We start from the raw sequence: 25,295 nt of genomic DNA, 5'->3' as shown, positions 1-25,295 counted from the left end.
CATTTACTTTAGGAATGAATTCTAATACTTTTGCTCATATTAAACAGTATGTTACTCCATGTGTAGCTTCCTTGATTTTATTCTGACTACCCAAGATATAAGTTATTGTTCAACATTTGTTACTGTAAGAATGTGGCCCTTAGCACGAAAGGTATGCATTCATCTATTTTTTCCCTATAAAACACCTGGCATGCATATGTCATTGTGTAAAAGGTAATATTGTTCAATTCATTCAACATTTTGAGGCTTAATTATTTAAAGATTGTGAATTGACCTGCGTGTATGTAAAGGACTGTACAATTTATTATTTACTAAAATGTTTTAGAATTCATATGTCACACCACAATATTTCAGATTCAAGATCCATAGCCAGACTTCAGTGTTTCTTTGATTGTCATTTGTCCATATTTATTTAAGTTTTCATTGGCTTACAGACAAAATATTGCAATTTTAGTGTCTGACATTTTTGATATTTCAGAGCATTTTCTGCTGGCAGAAAAATAAAGTAACAGTTACACACAGATATCTGTATCTAAAACATGTAAGGATCTGAATTCATTTCATACATACTGGAGAAGTTCAGTGTGCAGGTTTTTTGCATTATGTGTGCTTAAATTATAATTTCATGTTATTTTTCCAGAACGTTTTTTGGGGGAAGTAACAGCCTCATGATCCATTTTTATAATGCTGTCATGTTCTATCATTCATGTTCATTGTCTCAGAATTAGTCACTATATAACACTTTGTTCCTTTTTCTAGCAGCCTGTAGGAGCCATTGCCCTTGGTATGCCAGTAACAAGAAAAAAAGAGGATGAGGTGTCAGTTGGAAGCACACCTTTGGCAAAGCAGCAGTCAAATCAAGCTTCCGAGTATGCCAGCAGCCCCGTCAAAACAAAAACTGTAACAGGTATGCTGTGTTTTAATTGAGTCTAGCCTGTTTTTCTTTCCATCTCCACATAACATGCAAATGTTTTAGTGAAATCATACTCTTGAGACTTAAATATACAGGTAATTTAAAAAAATTGTTTTAATTTACAATTTGTCATTAAAATAACATTTTTCATTTCTAAAACACATTTTATTTGCCTCCTGTTTTGCTGTTAGTGTTGGGTGTTGTTGATAAGAAGATGGGGGGAAGGGGTGCACTTAGTTTGAATGTTAATGATTGTCTTGGTATAAAGTGACTTGTGTAATTTTATTCACTGTGTAGTCACGCTGATGTCAGTGGGACTACTCTCATGATCTCATTCTAACATGTTCTGATGTCTTTGCTGGATTGGGATCTTATGTTTAAACATAGTACAATGCAGTATTTTTAAGACCACCTGGTTCTGGAAAATGTATTCACCACAACTTAACAAACACTTAAAGGTTGGAGTATAGGTTGAACGTCTCTAATCTGGTTCACTCTTGTCTGGCAACATCTGTAATTCGTCATGATTTTAGTTAGCCAGACAATAATTTATCATGGGTGCGGCCAAGTTTCTCATGGCCCTGAAGTTTGTTTACAGCCACCAATCCTGGCTCCTAGTGTTCTGGGCGGTAATTTAGCTCTAATTTACATTTAAATATTTTCTAAGAGCCCAGTAAGTGGTGGAAGTGTTGGTAATACTGCTAGACAGCATTGACTCCCATGGTCTGGCAAATTGTCTCGATCAGCACCGGTCAGGTGCTGATGGTGCTGGGTCAGAGAGGTTCATCTTGTAGTTTGTGGCCCTTTACAAACGTCTATGCTTATGTTGTAGTGTACGCTTACAAACTGTCTATAGACGTGACATTCGGTACATATTTGGACTCTCACAGTGTGCTCTGGTTATTATTATAAGGCACAACCAACGAATTGATTCTGTCCACTTGAAAAGTGTAGTAGTCCTTATAAAATACATGGGACCAAATTCTAATTTCATTTAAAGCAGTACACATTCCCATATAGAACTTATCATTGTCGTCGTTGTGGTCTTCAGTCATCACTCTATGATTGCCATCTTTATGACGTTCATTTAGAATCTGGCAAAAGTAATGCATGGGCTAATAGGCTGCCAACAGGTAAGTGATTTTTCTGCTCCCTCTGAGGGTTTGTTGTCACTATGACTTGAGTAGATGGGATGTTTCTTTTTGTTGAAGTGCTTGTTGTCTTCACCTATCCGTGTGCTCTCATTGATGATGCACAGAATTTCAAGTCTATAGTTGTTCGCCTCCCTCATGATTCCTGAGGGAGATTGTTCTCATATTCCAATAACCAAATCTGATTTTTTTTTTGCTGCTGCCATCAAAGTTTTTGGGTTCCTGGCTTCCAGAGTCTGGCTTTCACCAGGAGCTACCATGCAGGATTAGGAGTCAGCAGAGTTAATTTTAACAGAGTGATAACCTTGTTCCATTTATCAAAACAAAAAGCAGTCAAGTAGCACTTTAAAGACTAGCAAAATAGTTTATTAGGTGAGCTTTCGTGGGACAGACCCACTTGTAATCAGTAAGATGTTTCTACAAAGCAAGATGATTGTGTTGAGCTCCTCACTTTATCCTGTGTTGGGAACAACAGCCACACCAATGTGCAGCAGGTGGGTTCTAGTTTGAGTTAGCAGCTGAAGATGAAACTGCAGCTATAATAGGAAAACCACCGAGCTTCTAGCCAAGTGATTAAAACTCTGTGTGAAAATTTCAAAATATAATATAATCCAATAAAAAGCAAAAATGGAAAAAATGTTTGCAACTGAGAGAACAGAAAAAAATAGGAAGAGCATTTCAAAGAATTACTCAGTAGATCCATCCTTGTCACAGCACCAGAGCTGATGAAAGCTGAATCTGATCGATTTGACATTAACAGTGATCCAACAGTGATTTTTGAATTACAAGGTAAAGTCAAAAAGCTGAAAATAGCAAAGCAGTGGAGGACGGTCAGATTACAGTAGAAGTAATCTGCTAAAAGAATTTGCTACCACCATCTAATGAAATTGATAGAATTGTTCCATAAACTTTTTCGGAAGAAGAGCCCTTTTGACATGAAGCTCTGTAAGTGAACACAAACTGATTTAAGGAAGTGAGGATGCTAGGTCAGTAGTCCCTAAACTGTGAGGCATGCCTTTTTATACAGGAATATTTTGGGCAGTGCAGTAGTGCCTGGGTCAGTCCCCCCCTACTCTGCTTCAGGCTCCACCATGGCTCTGCTGCCAGCCAGACCTGTGGCTTAACTATGGCTCCTGCCCAAAATGTTTGGAGACCACAACTTAGAGAAACCTTTGAAAGAGTCCTCATTTGGAGAGGTAGAATAGTTGATCTGAACACCGTATAGGAAATGGAAGCAGCAACAGAGATGAATGGAAGAGACTGGTTTCCACTTTATGTGCTGGCATTGGGGTGGAAAGGAAATGCATACATATGTGTGTGTTTTTATGTTTTTCCAAGTATTCAGTAGATTAGTAGGCATCCTTCAGTCTGCATAGACTACGGATCGCGCCTTTTATAGTTTCAATTGAGGACTTCATTTACAGTGTCAACTATGACTATGAAGACCCACAAGAGAGTGACAGTCCTTGCTGCATCTCTTGCAGATGTGGAGGGTGTCTGGCAAGTCCTTAGTGTGCTTTCTGTGTGCTCGCTTCTCCTCTGCTAGCTGTCTGATCCTCATCTCGCCCTTCTGAAGGCCCTTGTGTAACCCCTGCCTCCATCTGCTGCGGTCGTCTGCGAGTTCTTCCTAGTTGTCCAGCTCAATGTCTACCTCTCTGAGGTCTCTCTTGCAGACATCTTTGTAGCGCAACTGGAGGCGTCTGGGAGGTTTTTGCCAGATGTTAGCTCACCATACAGGATGTCTTTTGGAATCCTTCCATCATTCATCCTGTGTACGTGGCCAAGCCAACGGAGCCGTCGCTGCTTGAGGAGGGTGTGTATGGTTGGGATTCCAGCTTGCTCGAGGACAGCGGTGTTGGTCACGCTGTCCTTCCATGATATTCCAAGGATGCGCCTGAGGCAGCGCAAGTGGAAGACGTTCAGCCTCTTTTCCTGGTGGGCATACAGGATCCAAGTCTCGCTGCCATAAAGGAGGGTGCTGAGGATGCAGGCTCTGTAGACTTGCATTTTGGTGTGAGTGTACAGCTTGTTGTTATTCCACACTCTCTTGCTGAGTCTGGACAGAGTTGTGGCCGCTTTTCCAATCCTCCTATTTAGCTCAGTGTCCAACGACAGGGTGTCAGTGATGGTGGACCCAAGGTAAACGAACTCGTGGACGACCTCTAACGTATAGTTGTCAATGCTGATTGATGGGAATTCAGCAACATCCTGACCGAGTACGTTTGTCTTCTTTAGGCTGATGGTAAGCCCAAAGTCCTTGCATGCTTTGGAGAACCGATCCAGCAGTTTTTGAAGTTGGTCTTCTGTGTGAGACACTACAGCAGCATCGTCTGCGAACAGCATGTCTCTGATGAGGACTTCTCGCACCTTAGACTTAGCTTTCAGACTTGCAAGGTTAAACAGTTTCCCATCAGATCTTGTGTGCAGCAAAATGCCCTCTGTTGAAGATCCAAAGGCATGCTTCAGGAGGAGTGCGAAGAAGATCCCGAACAATGTCGGAGCAAGCACACATCCTTGTTTGACGCCGCTCCTGATTCTGAAATCATCCGATAATGCGCCATCATATTGGATGGTTCCTCTCATGTCTTCATGGAACGACTGGATCATCTTGAGTAACCATGGAGGACAGCCTATCTTGTGGAGCAGTTTGAACAGACCATCCCTGCTGACCAAGTCAAAGGCCTTCATCAGGTCGATGAAGGCTATGTAGAGTGGCTTCCTCTGCTCCCTGCACTTCTCCTACAGCTGCCTTAGAGAGAAGACCATGTCAACGGTAGACCTCTCTGTGCGGAATCCGCACTATGATTCGGGGTACACCCTCTCAGCAATCTTCTGGAGTCTGCCAAGGATGACGTGAGCGAACAGTTTACCAGTGACGCTTAGGAGGGAGATTTCACGGTATTTGTTGCAGTTGCTTCTGTCTCCTTTGTTCTTATACAATGTTACAATGTTAGCGTCGTGCATATCCTGTGGAACCTCACCCTCTTTCCAGCACAGGCACAGTAGCTCATGTAGGGGTTCCAAGAGTGTGTCCGCGGCACATTTGATTACCTCTGGTGGTATACCATCCTGACCAGGGGCCTTTCCTGCTGCAATGCTGTCGATGGCTCTCTTCAGTTCATCCACAGTCGGTTCTTGATCCAATTAATCCATTACTGGTAGGAGCTCGATGGCATCAAGGGCTGCGTCAACCACAATGTTCTCACATGAGTACAGCTCGGAGTAGTGCTCAACCCAGCGCTCCATCTGTTTGGCTTTGTCAACAATGACTTCACCAGATTTGGATTTCAGAGGTGCCATCTTGTTCTGGGTGGGTCCTAATGCCTTCTTCATACCCTCGTACATTCCTCTGAGATTACCAAAGTCGGCACAGGTCTGGATGCTGCTGCATAGCTGGAGCCAGTGGTTGTTGGCACAGTGCCTAGCTGTCTGCTATACTGTTCTTCTGGCCTCTCTAAGCGCTTGCTGGGTACTCTGGCTCGGTGAGCGTTTGTACTCCAGGAGTGCAGCGCGCTTCTTTTCAATGACTGGAATCATCTCATCGGAGTTAGCTTCGAACCAGTCGTTCGTGTTTCTAGCTCTTCTTCCAAACACCGACAAGTCCGTATTGTAAACTGTATCCCTCAGATGTTGCCATTTGGATGTCACATCGGCGCCCCCAGGGCCGCTGTACAGATTTTCCTGGAGGGTGTCTCTGAACCTTTCAGCTTTCTCCGAGTTTGCCGTCTTTCTGGCGTCAATCCGGGGCCTTCCAGCAGGTTTAGAGCGGTACAGCTTCTTGGGTCTCAGCTTGAGCTTGGAGCAAACTAGCGAGTGATCGGTATCACAGTCAGCACTATGATAGCTGCGTGTCAGAAGGACGTTTTTGAGGTTATTACACCTAGTGATGACCACATCTAGTTGATGCCAGTGCTTCGAGCGTGGGTGTCTCCACGACACTCTGTGCTGTGGCTTCGTTCGGAAGAATGTGTTTGTGATGCACAGCTTGTGGTACGTGCACAGTTCAAGGAGACGCTGTCCATTGTCATTCATTTTTCCCACACCGAAGTGTCCTAAGCAGGAAGGCTATGAGGCCCAATCAGCTCCAACTCTTGCATTGAAGTCACCCAAGATGTACAGTTGTTCACGAGCAGGTATTTGCGCTACAGCAGCACTAAGCACGTCGTAGAACTTGTCTTTTACTTCTGGTGTGGTGTACAGGGTTGGAGCATAAGCGTCTGTATCCCTCAGATGTTGCCATTTGAATGTCAATTACTCAAGATTTTTACAGCTATAACTGAAATCAGAATCTCATCCTCTGAGTCTAGTGCTTTTTGTTGTTGTTTTGTTATGGAATTTATGCATTTGAAAAGGATAGAAATTATACCTTCACATTGGCTATTGCAGATATGGCTATGATAGCATTGATAGTGAAAACATCTGAAAATTGCTCAAAGATATAGGCAACTTCATTAGTTGACATATGTATTGTCTTTATTTACTACCTTTATTAAATACGTTTATTCCTAAGAATATACATTTTCTAGTATTCTGCATCGGTCAGCATCATAAATGAAATATTTTGCTTCACAACAGGTATTTTCTCTTGTGGCTAATGACATATTTTCACACAAGACACAAAGTTAAAACTTTCTAGTGATGCTTTTTTGATTTTTTTTTAATGCTTGATTGGCAATCAGATAGAATTTGAAATGTGTTTTATAAAGTTTTATCATGTAGATGCTGATAGAATTAGTACTAAACTGATAAAGGAAACTAGTTTGTTTAGCTTTCTGGTATTTCAAAGAATTAAAGCAATTTTAAAAGGGCAAATTATGCATTCAGTATGCTTTCTTGTCTGAAGAAAATCCACTTTTGTCTGATACCTCAAGAATTTAGTTTATTGGCGTTTTGTTTGCTATTATAATACATGTGTGTTTTCAGTAGTTAATATTCATATAAGTTTGTTCTGTAAGTAATTACAAAGCCACAGTGTGTGTTCTGAAATTGATTATAATGTCATATGTGACTGTGACTGAAATTGTGATAGCTGCTGAATATTTGTAAATATAATTTCAGTAATCAACCGCTGATGAAAAACACAGTAGAGTAATATGGTTAAAGGAACCCCAGCTAAAGACATCTATTTTTCCATAAACAAAAAAGAAATTTTATGGAAAACATAGACTTTATTAACACTATATTTACGTTAGACCAGAAGGAGGATTACACATTGAGATTTGCAAATGAAAATTGGAAAGAGAGAGTTGTTTGGGAGTGATAAAAAAAGATGATAAATCTCTACCCATATCATAGAATCATAGAATACTAGGACTGGAAGGGACCTCAAGAGGCCATCAAGTCCAGCCCCCTTCCCTAGCAGCAGGACCAAGTACTGTCCTAAACCATCCCTGATAGACATCTATCTAACCTGTTCTTAAATATCTCCAGCAATGGAGACTCCACAACCTCCCTAGGCAATTTATTCCAGTGTTTCACCACCCTGACAGTTAGGAACTTTTTCCTAATGTCCAACCTAAATCTCCCTTGCTGCAGGTTAAGTCCATTGCCTCTTGTTCTATGCTCAGAGGCCAAAAAGAACAAGTTTTCTCCCTCCTCCTTATGACACCCTTTTAGATACCTTTTAGATACCCATTGGTCTCTCAGATATTCCCTTATTACTGTCCTGCAGTGATACCTGTAAGAAATCAAATAGAGATGATGTGATCAACAGGGTGTTTGTTGGCACTTTATCAATTTACAATTTGAAAGATAAATACATATTGTGAAAAAGTAGAGCAAGTGAGGGAGCTGCATGCAGGAGACTAAAAGCCTGGAACAGGGTTACTAAATGAGCCATGCAGAGATATCTGATTCAGGAGAGGAACCTCAGGCAGCTCACTCCTTATAAGAGATCTATTGCTGCTCTGGAAAGAGGGGACGCACTCTGAGAAGTTTCCAGAGAGTCATCTTGGTCTGGCCATCTGCAAGCTAACAGAAGAGAGTATGTAAGAGAACCTTTTTTCCATTCTCCCTAGCACTGAGCTAAGAGCCATGCCCAGGGAAAGATTTCTGGAGATTCCTGAAAGTGATTGGGGAAGTTCCTGTTGTTCCTATTAGCATTTTCGAAAACTTTGTAAATTAAGAAGGCAGACTACAAGATGGGCTATCATTGAAGAAGAAAGACTGTAAGGACCCTTGAGGAAGGAGAAATGTGTGAGGCACGATAGAGGATACTTGGCCAACTGTTATAAAAGTGCATGTATTTAAGTATATTCCTCTTCCACCCCAGCTTCACATGCTTCTTCTCTCACTATATTGTAAGCTCTTCATGGCAGATACCTTGTCTTTATATGTATTTGTTCAGAGTCTAGCACAATGGGGCTCATATTTTGATAGGGGTTTCTGGGTGCTGCCGTGGCTGTCCACCTTTTAGCCTTAATCCCATCTATATAGGGTCGATTCTTCAAACCTTTTTTTTTTCCACTCGTCTTTCTTGACTCAGTTCCTCAGAAACTTCACAGCTAATCATACCTTTTCTTTTCTTCTCTTTTCCTTTCGACATTGATCCATGTGGTTTTGGGTCTTCTAATTCTTTTCTTACTCTCCATTTCTAATTGTAACATCCTGTTCCTATTTGAGTGATTGCACATGTACATTCCACTCTTGTTGCATGCGTGCTTCAAAAAAGTTGTCATAATTTTTTTCCTCAGAGGTAACCACTGGGGTGCCTCGAGTGTCTGCTGGTGCCAGTAAAAAATCACCCATCTGACCCCAGGCCCTCTTTTCCTTCTTACCTCCAGTGACAGTCAGTCACTGAAACTGCTCTTCTTGCATTCCCAAGTTGTTGTTCTATAAGTGTCCCAGTGGGTGTTTCACCTAAGTATTATGTTGCCGTGGCTCCCTTAGTTGGAGAATTAGGGTAGCACTTACCTCGGTGGGCTTAGCACATAAAAAATCTGGCATGTGCTGAATGGGATAGCTACTATGCATACTCTGACTCCTCAGTTCCTTCTCTGCCACCATTGGCTCCAATTGGAACTTACAGTTGCCCTCCAAAACTTACCTTTCCCTCAGAGTTTAGGTAGTTAGTTGTTCATAGTTTTATAAGTAGTAGTTAACAACGTTAGTGTAGTTCAAAGTTATTGACATTTTTTTTTCTTTGTTCCAATATTGTCAGACATCCCTGGCCCCCCAGATTTCAAAAGCTGTCTGATGTGCAGAATGTCCATACCCATTTTGGATGGGCATTCTCAGTGTGTGTACTACATGGGTGAAGGAAACTGGGCAAGCAAGTGCCCTCACTGTAAAAAGCTCACCTCCAGGACCAGAAGGGCGTGAGCTCTCCAACTTAAATTCTTTTTCATTGAAAATCCATAGGACCTGTCTCAGATCTGGAGCACTCATCACCATTCAGATAACCTTCACTGATAGTGAGCTCCAGATGTGCAGACCCTGAAGCGAGACCTTCTTCAGACTACAATCCAGTCTGTCAACAAGTGCTCTTATTCATCTATGCAGAGCCAATCTCCTGAAAAAAGTCCTTTCAGAATGAAAAATCGACCCCAGTACCAACAAAATCCAAGGCACCAGACTATGATGTACCAGGAGCTAAGGACATGGATAGGGCCAGCTGTAAAGCACTGGTGCATGAAAAGCTGAAACTGATTCAGTCAGCACCACCCAAACCTGTCTCAGCACCGAAGAACCTGTGAGCAGCCTCAGCACTTCAATACCATCACCTACGGCACCAATGGTGCTTAACAAGACTTAAGTACATACTAAACAACAGGCCCTGACAGTGCAGGGGAGGCACTCTGTACTGTCCCTGCCACAGGCACCATAGCATATCTCAATACCATCTATCATGCCCATTCCTCCACCCGTTCTGCCCTTTACAACAACGGCAGATCTGCGAGTGTCATTTGTACTTGGCACTCCGTTATTCGACACCAATTGTACACCCAACACATCTCATATCATCTGCTTTCTATTCCAGTGGGTTCTACACCACCCTTGGATAGTCATGATGATGAGAGTTTTCTCAGCTGTGATGCTCCTAGACAGTCATTAATCCAAGGTGCCACAACAGCCATCATGGTGGCAATCCCAGCAATGGCTACTACTACCACTGCCAGTACTACCAAACTAGTCTTATTGGGATCTCTGGGTTGCATACTGAATGCAGCAACCTCAACCCTTGCACTAGTACCTCCTGTACTCTGATACCAGCACCATGTCCACGGCCTGAGGATGAGGAGGGCTCAGAGAATCTTGCAGATGATTCAACACCAGCATCTCCACTACAAGCATCCATACCCTCCTCATTGGATGACACGATAATGGCCCCACCATCCACAGCAGGAGGTGACTTTAAATTCTTTCAGGAGCTGCATAAACAAGTAGCAAACTCCTGAGAATTTTCCTGCTGAGTCTGCCTGAAACACGGCATAGGCTAACTGATCTTCAACATGCCTCCCCTACTGCTAAATTAAGAAGTCCAATAAATCCACCCACAATGGATCTGGCTGAGAATATATGAGAGTCACCAGCCACCATACCTCTAACATGTAAGAGGTCAGATAAGAAATATTATGTGGCACCTCAGGGACATAGGCACCATAGGAATAGAGTTCACTCTTTCCTTATTTGTCAGGAAGCAGTTCATCTACTATGGGAATTTTGTATAACTCATTCAGTCAACCTTGAGGCCGCTTACCTTACGTGGGTGTAGAATAAGCAGGTCTAGCTTCCATCACAAGCAGCCTCTTTGACTAGATGTATCTGGAAGTATTTTTGAGTATTGGGAAACTCCCCATATATGTACGTATTTGTGAACAAGGACCATGGTATGACCAGTTCTGCTCCCTTCAAGGCTGCAATCCAGGTTCCATTATGAATGCCTTCCTGCTACCCTGGATGGGACAATTTTATTATGCTTTTCCCCCAATCTCTTTTCTGTACAGAGTGCCCCTAAAGATCAGATGAAATATATTAATAGCCCCAAGATAGCTTCACCAACATTGGTCCTCTGCTGAGACCTCTCAGTGGCAACTTCAGTCTCACTTTCATTCCACCTTGATCGAATCACTCAGGGCTATGATTGGCTGCTCCACACTAACCTTGGTTCCATTCATTTAATGGTCTGGAAACATTATATCTAAATCTCAGAAAACAGGCTTCCTCAGAACAAATTCACCAGGTCTTACTAAATAATAGAAAGCCCTCCACCAGTATACCCTACCTCTCAAAATGGAAGTGGTTCTTGTCTGAGCTTTCCAGAGCAGAGTCTCACCAATGCATTCATCCATCCAAGTATACTCAACTATTTATTGTGCCTGAAACAGCAAGTCTTAGTAATTCCCTCTGTCAGAGTCCACCTGACAACATACACACTTTCCACCCTCAGTGGACAACCACTCAGTTTTTTCAAGTAGTATGGCATCATGTTCCTCAAAGTGCTACAGAGATTGTGCTGTCAAGTAAAGGAGTCGATTCTTCCCCCATTGTCAAAACTTATGAGACCATCGCCTAAGACTTTAGCAGCATGCTTCTTATGATCTCTCTCTAGAAAGGTGATTTTCTTAATTGCCAGCGTGTCTGCCGGAACATTTTCTCAACTGTGTCCTCTCTCCTTGGAACTACCATATACAGTGTTCTTTAAAGATAAGGGCTACGTCTACACGTGCACCCAACTTCGAAATAGCTTATTTCGATGTTGCGACATCGAAATAGGCTATTTCGATGAATAACGTCTACACGTCCTCCAGGGCTGGCAACGTCGATGTTCAACTTCGACGTTGCTCAGCCCAACATCGAAATAGGCACAGTGAGGGAACGTCTACACGCCAAAGTAGCACACATCGAAATAAGGGAGCCAGGCACAGCTGCAGACAGGGTCACGGGGCGGACTCAACAGCAAGTCGCTCCCTTAAAGGGCCCCTCCCAGACACACTTTCATTAAACAGTGCAAGATACACAGAGCCAACAACTAGTTGCAGACCCTGTATATGCAGCACGGACCCCCAGCTGCAGCAGCAGCAGCCAGAAGCCCTGGGCTAAGGGCTGCTGCCCACGGTGACCACAGAGCCCCGCAAGGGCTGGAGAGAGAGTATCTCTCAACCCCCCAGCTGATGGCCGCCATGGAGGACCCCGCTATTTCGATGTTGCGGGACGCGGATCGTCTACAGGTCCCTACTTCGATGTTGAACGTCGAAGTAGGGCGCTATTCCCATCCGCTCATGGTGTTAGCGACTTCGACGTCTCGCCGCCTAACGTCGATTTCAACTTTGAAATAGCGCCCAACACGTGTAGACGTGACGGGCGCTATTTCGAAGTTACTGCCGCTACTTCGAAGTAGCGTGCACGTGTAGACGCAGCCAAGGTGTATTTATGTCTTCACTCTGATCCCTTTTCCTATATTACTGCTTGGAAGTCACAAAAATATAATGCATGTGTGCAGTCACTCAATGAATTAAAAAATGGGTAGTCACCTTTTGAAAGTATTGTTCTTTGAGACATGATGCCATATGTCCATGCCATGACCCATTGTCCTGTCCATTTACACTGAAACTTCTAGAAGAAAGTAACTGACAGTACATGGGGTTGTCTAGGCACTTCATAGTGATATTAGTGATGTGTGGCAGCAAAAGGCACTTTTTCGGACCCCTCATTTCCCATCTCATTCTTTCCCTCCAAGCTTGTTTGCTCTCATTGTTGATCGTCGTAGTTCTCTCAGGCTGGAAACCATAGACTGAGGAGGGATACTTCAGCATGGAACCCAAATACCTGGAGCAACTGCTTAAGTGTGAAGCTGGTAATTGGGAAAAAGCAATGGGAAGTATGAGCACCCGAGCCAGGGAAGATATTCTGTGGAAAGTCAGGGAGATTATGAAGTGAAAAAGGTTGAGAAAGGAGATGGGCATGATACATGGAAGAGAAAAAGGAGGAGGGAACTAGGATGAGTGTATATTTGGCATTGAGGACTGCTTAATTTGCAGTTAAAGAATTTTTTAATGGCTCTTCAAAGTAGTTATATGCAGAAGGAGCAAGTATAGTGGCAAGTATGTGTTTGTGCTGAGTGAGTTTTTCAAAACTTGGATTCTGAATTGCACCTCTAAAACTGCCCACATATTTATTTTGCATCGGTAATTGCTCATGAAATATTTACTTGCATGCAGAAATGCAGCGTTAGTATGTGGCAGTTGTCTGTGTTTGCAAGCATCTGTATTTGATCTGTATTTGATAACTTTGGATCTCAATTTTGAGACTTCATCCCTATGACCGGTTCATTCTGTTTCTAGCTGATTCTGACCTTTCACCTTTGGTACCATCCTTCATAAGGGAATCAAGTCAGAAATTATTAGATATGTCTGTTGTTCAGCTTCTGGAGGTATAAAGAAAGGTAATGCTGAGTTTACAGATTTTTTTTTCTTTCTCTTGCAAAAATTGTGTGGAAACAATTGATGAATGATACAGTGGTATTTTTTCCCCTTGAAAAAAGAGTGGTGGAACTCAAGCCCCAAGCTGCCCTCCTCACCCTCCAGGTTTAACCCCCCCCCCACACAAACACAGCCCCAATCTGCACCCCCTTTGCCCTCAGATGACTTAAGCCCCTGCACCCCAAATTGCCCCCAAGCTTCACCCCCCCAGCCCCAGATGCCCCTCCCTGCTCTAATGAATGATCTTGCCCTCCCCAAGAGCCAGGCACCCCCAGCCCCCCCACCAGCTCTAAATCAATGCCCTCCACAAGAGCCGAGCACCTCTGGGCCCCCTCTACCTCCCTTCCCCTCCCCCAGAACCAAGCAGCCCCATCACAGTGTCTAACCCAGTGGTGTCCAAAAGCACTTGCACAGATTGACACATGCCCTCCCCATCAGCCAAGAGTGGCCCCCCACAGCCAGGCACCTACCCCCATATCTCTTGCAGCCAGGCACCATAACCCTCACTTCTCGCAAACTGCTGGTAAGTCAACAGAGCCATGCCACCCTGTGGTGTGCACCAGCTGCCTGAGCCTTAGTGGACCCCCCGCATCCTTAGGGCCCCCTGACCTCATGCCAGATTTTGCCCCCTGCTGGGCCAACATCAGCCCAGCCATCTCCGGCTACCAGCCGTGAAGGCTGGTTCCAGCTCCATGCTGGACGTGTTCCAGCCGCATGGGCACCAACTCTGCCCCAAATGAGCTGCCAGCATGGCCTCAGAGTTGCAGGCACAGCCCGGGCCCTGCAGAGACCATCTCCAGCCCTGGCCAGGGTGTTGGACACTGTGCCATCCCTAATCCCAGCCCAGAGGCCAACTATGAACCAGCCAGGCTTCCAACACAGCCCCCACCTTGTGGGTGCCTGGTGCAGCCCTGGCTGGCCAGCTGCCTGAGCTGTGTGCCAGCCGCCCGAGCTGTGTGCTGCCTGAGCCACTTTGCCTTACTGTGGCCCTAACCCTAAACCCCAGGCCCCTGCTCTGACCCCATCCCCCTCTCCTCCCACAGAGCCAGGCACCCCACCCCTACCCCCAACCGCATCCCCCTCCCACCAAAAAGAAAAGTGATAAATAACAATACTAGCAAAGACAAATAACTATTTTCTTGCATCAAAGTACTCTACTTTTCTAATGCAAAATTGCTTAATTTAAATTAAGTGGATGTAAAGAAGTCATGTTTTTAATTATTTTAGCAAAATGGACATTACTGCAGCAAAAAGGAAAACCTTGATAGATTTTATTTATAATAGTAATCTCTCACTTTAATCATGTACTTTATCTTACTAGTTTAGACTAAATCCCATTCCTTTTGTGATGAATTGGATATTTAGTTTCATTGCGAAATAATTTCATGGCACAGTGTTTGACACTAATGAAAAAAATATGATAGATTTGTTTCTCTCAGGAGAGAACAGTTTGACTGACTATTCAATTTTCCTTTCTGAATTATAAGAAGTTACTCTTTTGAAGAATACATTATTGAATTCCTGCTTTGTTAAAGACTTTCAAATTGTGTAAATAAGCAAGAATACTATATTTGACAAAGCTACAGTATAGCACTGTCTTAAAAAAAGATCTTTTCAAAATGTATATTTGTCTTTAAGATTGTAGGGTACATGACAATGTTTGATTCAAATCTGAGATCTCAACTTTTTAAATGTGAAGATTTTTACATGCTCTGAAGTTGCAAGTGTAAAATGTGTGATGTACAGATGTAGATAGGAATTGCCTCTGCACATGAGTATGCAGATCTATGACTTGCCCATGTGCAACTTGTGCACTTGCGGTTTTATGTACACATTGAAATGTAAGCCTTAGTATAAAAGTAAAAGCAAAATCATTAGTTTAATAATTTTGCTTGAAAGGACATTATGTGCACCTCAAATGGATCCGTAATGGCAAAAGAGGGTAGGGTTCTGGAAACATTGTCACTTTTAGCCTCTGTGCACCCGTATTTTTTCATCAGTAATTTGCTGGAAGTGGATGGTACACCACATACTTCCTCTTCCCCCCAGCTTATTGGGCAGAATTTGTTTCTGATTAGAGAATTTTTGAGGTAAAATCTGTCAGTGGAGTTGAAGAACACTAGAGCTGAACTCCCATTTCAGTAAGCTGTGGTCTGACCAGCTGGACAGATATCTGCTGTGAATGTTAGGCCACAAGAGATGGTGGTTTTGAGAGTTAAGAGATAGCTGGTGCTTTTTTTGTATTGGTGCTTGCTGGTACTGAGTACTGGTACCACTGTAGCCACAGCCAGGGGATTGGTTGGAGGTGGGGGTGGCGAGCTGGCTGAGTGAACACCTGTGCCTTTTCCTAACAAAAAAAAAAAAATACAAAAAAGGCTCTGCATTCAACTATGGAAGATGAAATTTGTCCATGAAAAGGATTATAATTGACTTTTTACCCTCTCTTCAGTTGCTGTTTTATGATAGAGATTTATAACAACATACTGGCATAGGAATAAATTATATAATTAAATTGTTATTGATCTTAAAATTGTATATGTGTACCTTTTTCCATTTCTTTATTCCTTTCGCTGCCATCTGATAGTTTAATTAATTCCATATATTGTATTTCCTGTTTCACTTTACCTTTTTATATTTAGAGTTTTCTCTATCACGCCTCCTCCTTTCTTCCTTTTCATCATAAAGCAAGGAATAAAAAAAATCACACTAATTGTAGTTCCAGGCATTAGTTATACCCCGTATTGGACTGTTGTCTGACTATACTGAAGGAAGGATAGGAGACATTTGGTATGGATTTACTTAGGCTGCAACTTTTATTATTAGATGGCTACATCTACACGAGCCCCAAACTTCGAAATGGCCACGCAAATGGCCATTTCAAAGTTTACTAGTGAAGCGCTGAAATGCATATTCAGCACTTAATTAGCATGCGGGTGGCCGCGGCACTTCGAAATTGACGCGCCTCGCCACCGAGCGGCTCGTCTAGGCAGGGCTCCTTTTCGAAAGGACCCCACCTACTTCGAAGTCCCTTTATTCCCATCAGCTCATGGGAATAAGGGGACTTCGAAGTAGGCGGGGTCCTTTCGAAAAGGAGCCCTGTGGGGACAAGATGCGTGGCGGCAAGGTGCGTCAATTTCGAAGTGCTGCGGCTGCCCGCATGCTAATGATTCATTAGTAAACTTCGAAATGGCCATTTATGTGGCCATTTCGAAGTTTGGGGCTCGTGTAGACACGGCCGATGTCTGGTTACTAGTTGGCTGATGAAGTGTACAGCACAGGTTCTCTTCTGTGCTTTTCCTCTTTTCCATCCAGGTCCTAAATGCACTGCTGGGACCTTCACATCCATCCCTCTTCCAGAAGTTTTCATGTCAAGTTGGGCAGAGTTTGTGCTGACTTATAGCATTGCAGAATTTGACCTTATTTAGTACACACATGCATTTTGTCTGAAATACAGTTAAAACACTGAACTAGATTTCTCTTAAAGTGAACTCTTGGAATGAAGGAAACTTGCAGCTATGAGACTGGTTCTTAAGAAATTATTGACTTATTTGAAGTATTTGTATTATGAGATCACATATTTCTGCTCCAATGAACTGAAAGATTGTTTATTCATGCCTGCTGTGCAGTGGATGACCACTGATTTAAATGGACAAGCACACTTTTTTTTATTTGAGTAAAAGTAAATAGAGAGATACAGTATAGTATGTGTATGTACATCTGACATACCTTTATTTCAAGACTTAAAGATGCACTCTGATTTTTATGCTTCTGTAGACATATATAAAATCTTACGAGATTTAAAATTTCCCTGGACTCTAATGGCTTGCTCTAGTTTTACATGAATGACTAGCATTTAATCAAAGTTAATTGAACCAAATTATTTTGTCAAGAAGACAATTTTTAGCAGGAAGGAATTCATAGTTGTTTTGTTTTATATATCAGTGTCTTGGCTTTTCACTTTTTGCTCCAGCCAAGAGCACCGCTACTTGGGATCTTTCAGAAACTTAGGACACAAAGCAGCGCAGTTCTGTCATCTAACATGTGGTGACATTCATAACCAACAGATACAAAGGGCAGCCACCTGCCTTTTGGAAATAGTAGACAGAAATTGCTTAATTTTAAATTTGGAGTTTAAAAAAGTTTATTCTATGAATACATTTTTTGACTGCAAGGCAAAACAAAGAATATGCTGTGCGTTTATCTGAGGAAGTTATTGGTAATCTCAGGTTGGAACTCTGTATGAGGTGTAATACCAATATTACATGGCATGGTTTTATAGAATATTTTGACAGCTACAAAAAACCCCAGAATATTGCTTATGAAAATAAATATTACATGGGAAGATTTATAAGCATGATTTTACTCAAGAGTAAACCAGTCAGTGAAATAGGCAGAACAAGACATATGACTAAATATGAAATTTAACAATTGCTCACAGATACGTACACTTTCTCTGGGTCATCAAGAGAAAGAAAAGAGCTTTAAGGATTTTTCTGGCTGGGGATCAGCCTTTTTCATGGGCTGGAGGAGAGCACAATTGGGGCTGATTTGCTTGAGAGAAGGATGAACCTTAACGTTGCCTTATGGCAAATATGGGACAGTGGCCTCTGGGGATGAAGGCAGGGCTACTGTCTCATGTCAGGGCTCCTTGCTCCAGGGTGAGGCACCAAGCATGGGGGCTCCGCAGCCTTCAGGGGGGTGACATCAGATATGAAGGGGAGTGGAAGATGGGAGCTCCAGAACTCTGATGTGGGGGTGTTTCAAAGCCTCCCAGCAGGGGGGCCAGGGAATGAAGCAGGAGCTGCCTGCCTCCCTGAGGTGTGGGAGGCCAGGGAATGAGACAGTCAACCTGTGAAGGGGCTCCCTGACAGCCGGAGCTGCCTCCCCTATGTGTAGGCACCAGGGAATGAGGTGGCCACCCTATTGTGGAGTTCACCAGCAGCGGAAGTTATCACTGTGGGGTGCTGGGCAATGGAGCAGCGAAGAGCTCCCCTGCAGCAGGAGCTGCTGCCACAAGATGCAGAGCTGTGGGAAACAGAGCAGCCACCCAGTAGAGGAGCTCCCTAGCAGGAGAGGCTGTCACCCCAAGACACAGGGTACCAGGGAAAAGGAGGCCCACAAAATATGGAACGATTTGCCTATTTTCATAAAAAAAAAAAAAAAGTTGGGATGCCTGTGAGACAGCTTAAATAATGGACTGTTCCAGTAAAAACGGGATGGATGATCACCCTAATGGACCTGTTGGTTCATGTTCATCTCTGGGGAGGACTTCTAAGCACCTTCTTCTGCTGAGGGTGTCATTTTGTGGTAGGAAGCAATAGTTTTTTCTTCCCTTCGGATTAGAATAGGATCTGGTTTCTGAATTTTGCTGTCAGCATCATGCTAGCCTTTTTTTTTTTTTTTTTTTTTTGGTCTGGGAAGGATTTTTCCTTCTACTGAGTTGTGTGCATTTTTTATCTTCCTCTCAGTGTCCACTTAGGCATAAAGGTGTTGCTGTTGTCACAAACCAACAAGTATGCAGTGAAAGTTCTTGTTTAATAGGGATCTGGCTTCTTAATAAACAGGATTTGAATCAGGATTAGATGAGGAGTTAGTCTGTGTCACCTAATGTCTGGTGTCAACCCCGTTTTCCCCATAATGTAAACCCTTATATGAGGAAAAGGTGGGGCCCCTCAGTGCTACTGTGACCAGATTAAGGGTGACAGAGCGGTCAATCTTTCCTCAGGTGATACGACTTACAGAAGAAGGTGACCTGCCCTGGAAGAGTTACTTATTGTTACTTCTTCCTTAATTGATTTCTGAAAACAAGACAACTTTCCACCTACTGTATCTCCCTTCTTTTATATTTAACTGTGGCCCATTTTATCAGGGTACTTAAAACTTTTTTTTTTTTAAAAGAGAAGTATGGTGTTGGCTTCAATAGGAGTACTCTGCGGCCTAATATTAGGCATGTGTTTAAATATCTTGGTGAATGAGTGAATGTGCATTATCAAGTTCCATGGAATACGTGTGTGTTGCTGAGCCACAGTACTTCTTTAATGCCATAGTTAAGATGGATAAACTCTGTCTAATAGAAGTGGTTGTAAATGCTTCTCCTATGTGTGTTGGCTTTGTTTCTAATTGGTGTTCTTCTCTTCCGGATCAGCTCATATACATCAGTTGAGGTTGATTTTTCTCTGCTGATCTCAATTTATGTAATTTCAATATTAAAATCATCTGACATTAAAATCTAGCACCTCCTTCCTCTCATATAAATAGGCGTCAATCAGAAAAAAGCAGTTCCTTCTAAAATGCGAATTGCATACACTCAAAACATATTAAACATCTGAGAAGAATGGTGTAAAAAGTTAAACATGGCTGAGCAACGTATAAATATGTGCTACATTTTGGATTTGTGGTGCATGTTTCACAGTTATTTAATAAACTAGTGAGTTCATACTGTTGCAGTTTTCCTCTTCAAAGCATTTTACAGATATTACCTAATTAACACATAGCATAGCAGGCAACCACAGTATCAGTAATTACTGGAAAAATATGTTCATTATTGGAAACATCAATTTTTCTGCTCACTGTTTATTTTTTTCCTCTAACTTCCTACATCAATCCTTATAAACCTACAGTTTAACAGCCTTGCTGTAAAAACATACTTCAACATGTATACTATTTTATCTGCACACCCCCATTTCTAATAGACAGCATGTCTGTGGTGAGACTTAAGTGTTGCACAAGTAGTGATGCTAATCACTTTTGTCATTGTTATTAATAATATTAAAACAGAACGTAAAACCATTGAAAATTCAGAAGAGAAATTGAAGGTCTGTAGATTATGTATACAAATTGTACTTTGTCGTGTTGATCATTGGTAACTTTACTATGGCCTAGTATCAAATATACAGTATATTGGTAAGAATAACTTATAAAAACTGCGTTCCAAGAAAAACCAATGTAGAAGAGTGTGAGGGCAAACTTATATATGAACAGGCAATCATGCAAAGCCCAAATTGCAGGTTACACACATACAAACTTAATATCAGAGAGGTAGCCGTGTTAGTCTGTAGCTTCGAGAACAAGAAGAAGTCTTGTGGCACCTTATAGACTAACAGATATTTTGGAGCATAAGCTTTCGTGGGCAAAGACCCGCTTCATCAGATGCATGCATGGTTTCAGAGGGTATTTAAAAAGTGGGGTCCCAGTAAGAGGGAGGGACAGAGCTGGCAAGGTCTATTCAGCAAGGTGGAAATGGCCCAGTATCAACAGTATTTATCAAAAGAGGAAGAAACAAGTCAGATCAGACAGGGGGATGTGAGCCTTTGTCAGAGTCTAATGGGGAGATGTTAGCACCCAGAGCAGAGAAATGCCTTTGTAAGCTGTGAGCCACTCCCAGTCTCTGTTTAATCCATGGTTAATGGAGTCAAATTTGCAAATAAATTGCAGCTCAGAGATTTCTCTCTCCATTTGATTTTTAAAATTTTTTTGTTTCAGAACTGTCACCCTTAAATCTGCCACTGAGTGTCCAGGGAAACAAGCTCCCTCTCCCACCAGCAATGTCCTCTATTTAGGAATATGAAACATGGCCAGTCTGCTTCCAAGTTGAATTTCTCACCATACTTAATTGGTACACAATGCTGCTTCCCTAAGCTTAAAACTAGTAAATAAAATAACACTAGCTTGCTCTCATTTCTGCTATATGGTGCAATGATTGAAACATGCATTTTATATTAATGAGTGGAGATAAACTATTTATAGACTTAAAAAAATGTACTGTGAGCTGTTCTAGTAATCAGTTACCGAATGAAGGTACATGTTATCTAAGTAATCATATATGTTGTTTGCTTTAGAATCTAGGCCTCTGTCACTTCCACTGAAAGCCATGCTGAACTCATCTGAAACTTGTACAAGTCCTGAGGAGAGAATGAAGGAATTTATTGGGATATTGTGGAATGCAGTGAAATGCCTTACACTTCAGGTAAGATTAAAAGGGAGTGAGAAATGTTATATCTTCTCACATTTTATGATACTTTCTATGCACTTTAGCACTGCAAAAATATCTGTTAAAAACAGCTCCCCGGTTTTATCATCGTATTTTACTTTAGAAACACTAGAGACTGAAAATTAAAATTGACTTATGGTAAATTCACCAAGGATTTATGGAATTTAAAATATTTGTGTTTGGTGGACTTACCTTTCTACTTAAATTTAAAATGAGAAGAACATTGAAAAAACATTTGTGTGAAGAAGTAAACTCTTTATATCACACCAGGTGTAATTGGCCCAACAGAGTAGTCTTCTTTCTCAAATAGACCATTTAAGTGGAAATAAAATGTATAATTAAGGCACTTGAGACTCATCTTAATTTTTTTTCTTCTTTGTCAACCTTACAAGTAGACCCCTCAGACTAAACTATACCATTCTGTTCTCAATAAATTTGAGCTTAGTAGAAGGAAAGTGTTTTTTTCATAACTGTATGTGTGTACATATACCATCCAACGTGCGAATGAATTACATTAAAGAAACATTATAAAGGTTGCAAAATCAAGCATTCAGTTGTTAAATGCCTCATTGAAGGTTTTCTTTGTATCTTTAATTCAGCCACATTGTGTATGTGCATAATGATATTTCACAATAACATTTTTCCCCAGCAAGCCCCAGTTCTCTCCCTGAGCCCCAGCTCCTTGTGATACCTGTTTTATTTTCATGTGTGCACACAGGCAAACACGCGTGTGTGTGTGCACACGTGTGCGTGTGTGTGTAGACACGTGCACACACTAACACTAAGGCTGCATCTACACTACAAGATAAATTCGATTTTTAATACATACCATTATTTAACCTCATTCTTATGAATTTGAATTTGTGTCCACAAACCCTGAAATTCGACCCTCCATTTTTCCATATTGAGTTTCCACATCCCCATTGCCCTATGCAAGTTCAGCAGCGTGAGCAGTGCATTGTGAGTACATATCCCAGAGTGCCTTAGCCTTGGGTGGTTGTGGGTATTTCATGTTTGAATCCCAGAATGCAAAGCAGTGTCCCAGAGTTCAGAGCACTGAGTAACCACATGAAAACGAACTAGAGATCGCACCATTTCCTGCGACATTTTGTCCACCAGCGCAAGCATAGATCCCCAAATGCTTCAATTCATAGCACACATTGTTTCGTCAACAACACTAGCTGTTGTGCAATTTTGCTTTCGGTTACAAAGCTCAGTGCTGGTTCAGTATCATGATTATGATGCTGGTTTTGAAGAGGAAATCTCACAACTGCAATTGAAGAACTGACAGCTGCTGGCTGCCCAGGATCCATTGCTGACAGTGGAGTGGCGGTTTTGACTTGTGAGACAAGCACACACTGGTGGGACCACATTGTTTTGGAGTCCTGGTATGACCAGCAGTGGGTACAGAACTTTTGCATGCGCAAGTTGACTTTGTGATGTGCTGCTCCCCCCGCCCCCCCACAAGAGCTCAGCAAAACAAAAATGAGGCCAGCTTTAACAGTTCAGAAGTGAGTGAGAATTGCTCTGTGGAAGATTGCAACACCTGACAGTTACCAGTCAGTGGCAAATCAATTTGTGGTGGGCAGATCTATAGTGGGGTCCATGGTGATGCAGGTGGCCCATGCAATCTGTTGGTGTCTCCTCAAGAAGACCGTGATCCTGAGAGATGTACAGGCCATAGTGGATGGCTTTGCTGCCCAGGGGTTTCCTAACTGCGGTGGGGCAATAGGTGGTACACACATCTCCATCATGGCCCCAGACCACCTGGCCTCTGAGTATGTAAACCAAAAGGGGTACTTCTGCATGATTTTGCAGGGGTTGGTAGATCATGAAGGTTGTTTCATTGACATCAGTATTGGATAGTCAGGGAGGGTTCATGATGCACACGTCTTCCAAAATTCTGGGCTGTACAGAAAGCTCCTGGATGGAACTTTTTTTCCCAGACCGGAAAATCACTATGAGCGACGTGGAGATACCTTTTGTAGTATTGGGTGACCCTGCTTACCATCTACTCCCTTGTCTTATGAAACCCTCCACAGAAGCCCTGGACTGCAGCAAGAAAACTTCAGTCAGAGACTCATCAGGTGCAGAATGGTGGTGGAATGTGCCTTCGGCCATTTAAAAGAGAGGTTCAGATGCCTATTGACCCATTTGGACCTTTCTGAAACTAATGTCCCCACTGTGATTACAGCATGCGTTATTTTGCACATTTGTGAATCCAGATGGGAGAGTTCTTCTTCAAGTGGTCTCCGTGGGTGCTCCACGGTAGGTGTCGGGCTCGCCCCGGCGCCGCAGATCGGAAATCTTTAGCAGTCTCTGTCGGGTCGCACATGCGCCGATCCACGCCGGTCCTTCGCGCACCTTCGGTCACACGCGCAATCTGGTCCCCGCCAGTTCCTTCTCAACCGCCAACGGCTGCAGATAGATTCCACTCCGGCTCCAACGCCTGAGAAAGATAAAAAGTATGTTTTAATTTTGTTAATCTTGTTAATAATTATTAGTTTGATAGTTTAGTTAGCATTGTTAAAGTTGTTCTGTTAAATGTAGATATAGTTTAAAAAAAAAAAAAGAGGGGAGAGAGAAGAACGGAAGTGGCTGCCTTAAGCGGTCTGCTATCCTAAAAGCTGCGAACGTTTTCTTTTCTTCCAGGACTGATTAGCTGTTAAGTGCTCTATTAACATTCAAAGACTTAAACACCTGGGCCGAGATGCCCTCACCAGAGTTTAAGAAATGTGCGTCGTGCTGCGAGGCCATGCCTGCCTGAGATGGGCATAACGAGTGCATTCATTGCCTTGGGGAGACCCACGTTCCAAAAAAGTGTCCTCACTGCTCCAAGCTCATGGCCAGAGCCAGAAAGGACAGGGAAATGAGGCTGAAAATGATTTTATTTGATAAGGCCCTCCAACCTGAACAGTCGGAGAAGCCCCATAAAGAGGGGCCCTCAGGGTCGCAGAAGAGGAAGGCGGCTTCCCTAACCTCCTCTGTACAAAAGAAAAGAAAAGAAAGCTTTCTCCAGCTCGATCCTTGCCGGTAACACCTGCGAGCAGGACGAGCAGAGCACAGGACTCTAACCCATGGACTGCTCAAAGCGGGATAGCTGTAGCGCACACAGCTGCGCCGGGGCCTCCGACCATTAAGCAGTTGGCACCAGGGGTGCCTCAGGCACTGGAATCAGCGGCACTGACTCCCACGGCACCGAGCCCTGCGGCACCGATGGCACCGGAGCAGGGGTACCCGGCACGGGACCCAACGGTGCTGGAGGAAGCTACCCGCGCGGCGCTGTGCACAGGGGCACTGAGCGCGGCACCCACAATGGTGCCGAGGTCCCCAGCATGGGAGGGGGCAGTGCCTGTTTCGCAGGGACGGGGAAAAGTAAAAGCTAAAACCCGGCACCGCAGCCCACCCCCGGAGGCCACCGCTTTGCCGTTATCACCTAGCTCCCCCCCAGAAATACATCAGGCAGCAACTCCCATGGCCTGCTTCAGACCTCCATCCCCGTTCCTTCAACCACCATCCCCCTGGCTCAGACAACCTTCACCAATCACCAGTAGGGACCCCCTATGAATACTATCACAGAGCATCTCCACCGCTCTCAGCGTCATCATGGAGGTCACGCTCGTCTAGACCCCATGCATACGTTTTCCGATCATGGTCTAGATCCCCATCACCGGGCCCTTGCCCCTGCTGTTATGGCCGTCCCTACCATACTGAGCACCGGCACAGGGGGTCCAGGTCCAGGGGTAGATCCCCACCCACACCTTGGCAACACCCCTTCACACTCCGTGAGAAGAACACAGCCTCCCCAGGCAGACGTTGGT

General features: G+C 43.2%; 1 protein-coding gene across 8 annotated transcripts in view; it reads left to right on the top strand.

Annotated features, from left to right (window-relative positions):
• The window catches only part of VPS13B (vacuolar protein sorting 13 homolog B), a 903,527-nt gene that overhangs the window by 475,762 nt on the left and 402,470 nt on the right, over nt 1-25,295 (top strand). For 7 of the 8 annotated variants that reach the window (XR_012644370.1, XM_074986870.1, XM_074986873.1 and 4 more), the window contains 2 exons: nt 760-907; nt 21,323-21,450. Coding sequence is in view for 7 of the 8 variants with exons in the window: in XM_074986870.1 (XP_074842971.1) it covers nt 760-907; nt 21,323-21,450 (276 nt within the window). In the remaining variant the exon portion in view is untranslated. The remainder of the gene's footprint in view (nt 1-759; nt 908-21,322; nt 21,451-25,295) is intronic. The other variant, XM_074986872.1, reaches the window with a different exon arrangement.

The sequence above is a fragment of the Carettochelys insculpta genome, chromosome 2 (genome assembly GCF_033958435.1).
Source record: "Carettochelys insculpta isolate YL-2023 chromosome 2, ASM3395843v1, whole genome shotgun sequence".
Taxonomy (NCBI): Eukaryota; Metazoa; Chordata; order Testudines; family Carettochelyidae; genus Carettochelys; species Carettochelys insculpta.
Note: the sequence above shows the minus strand (reverse complement) of the source record. Positions and strands in the feature narration are given on the sequence as shown.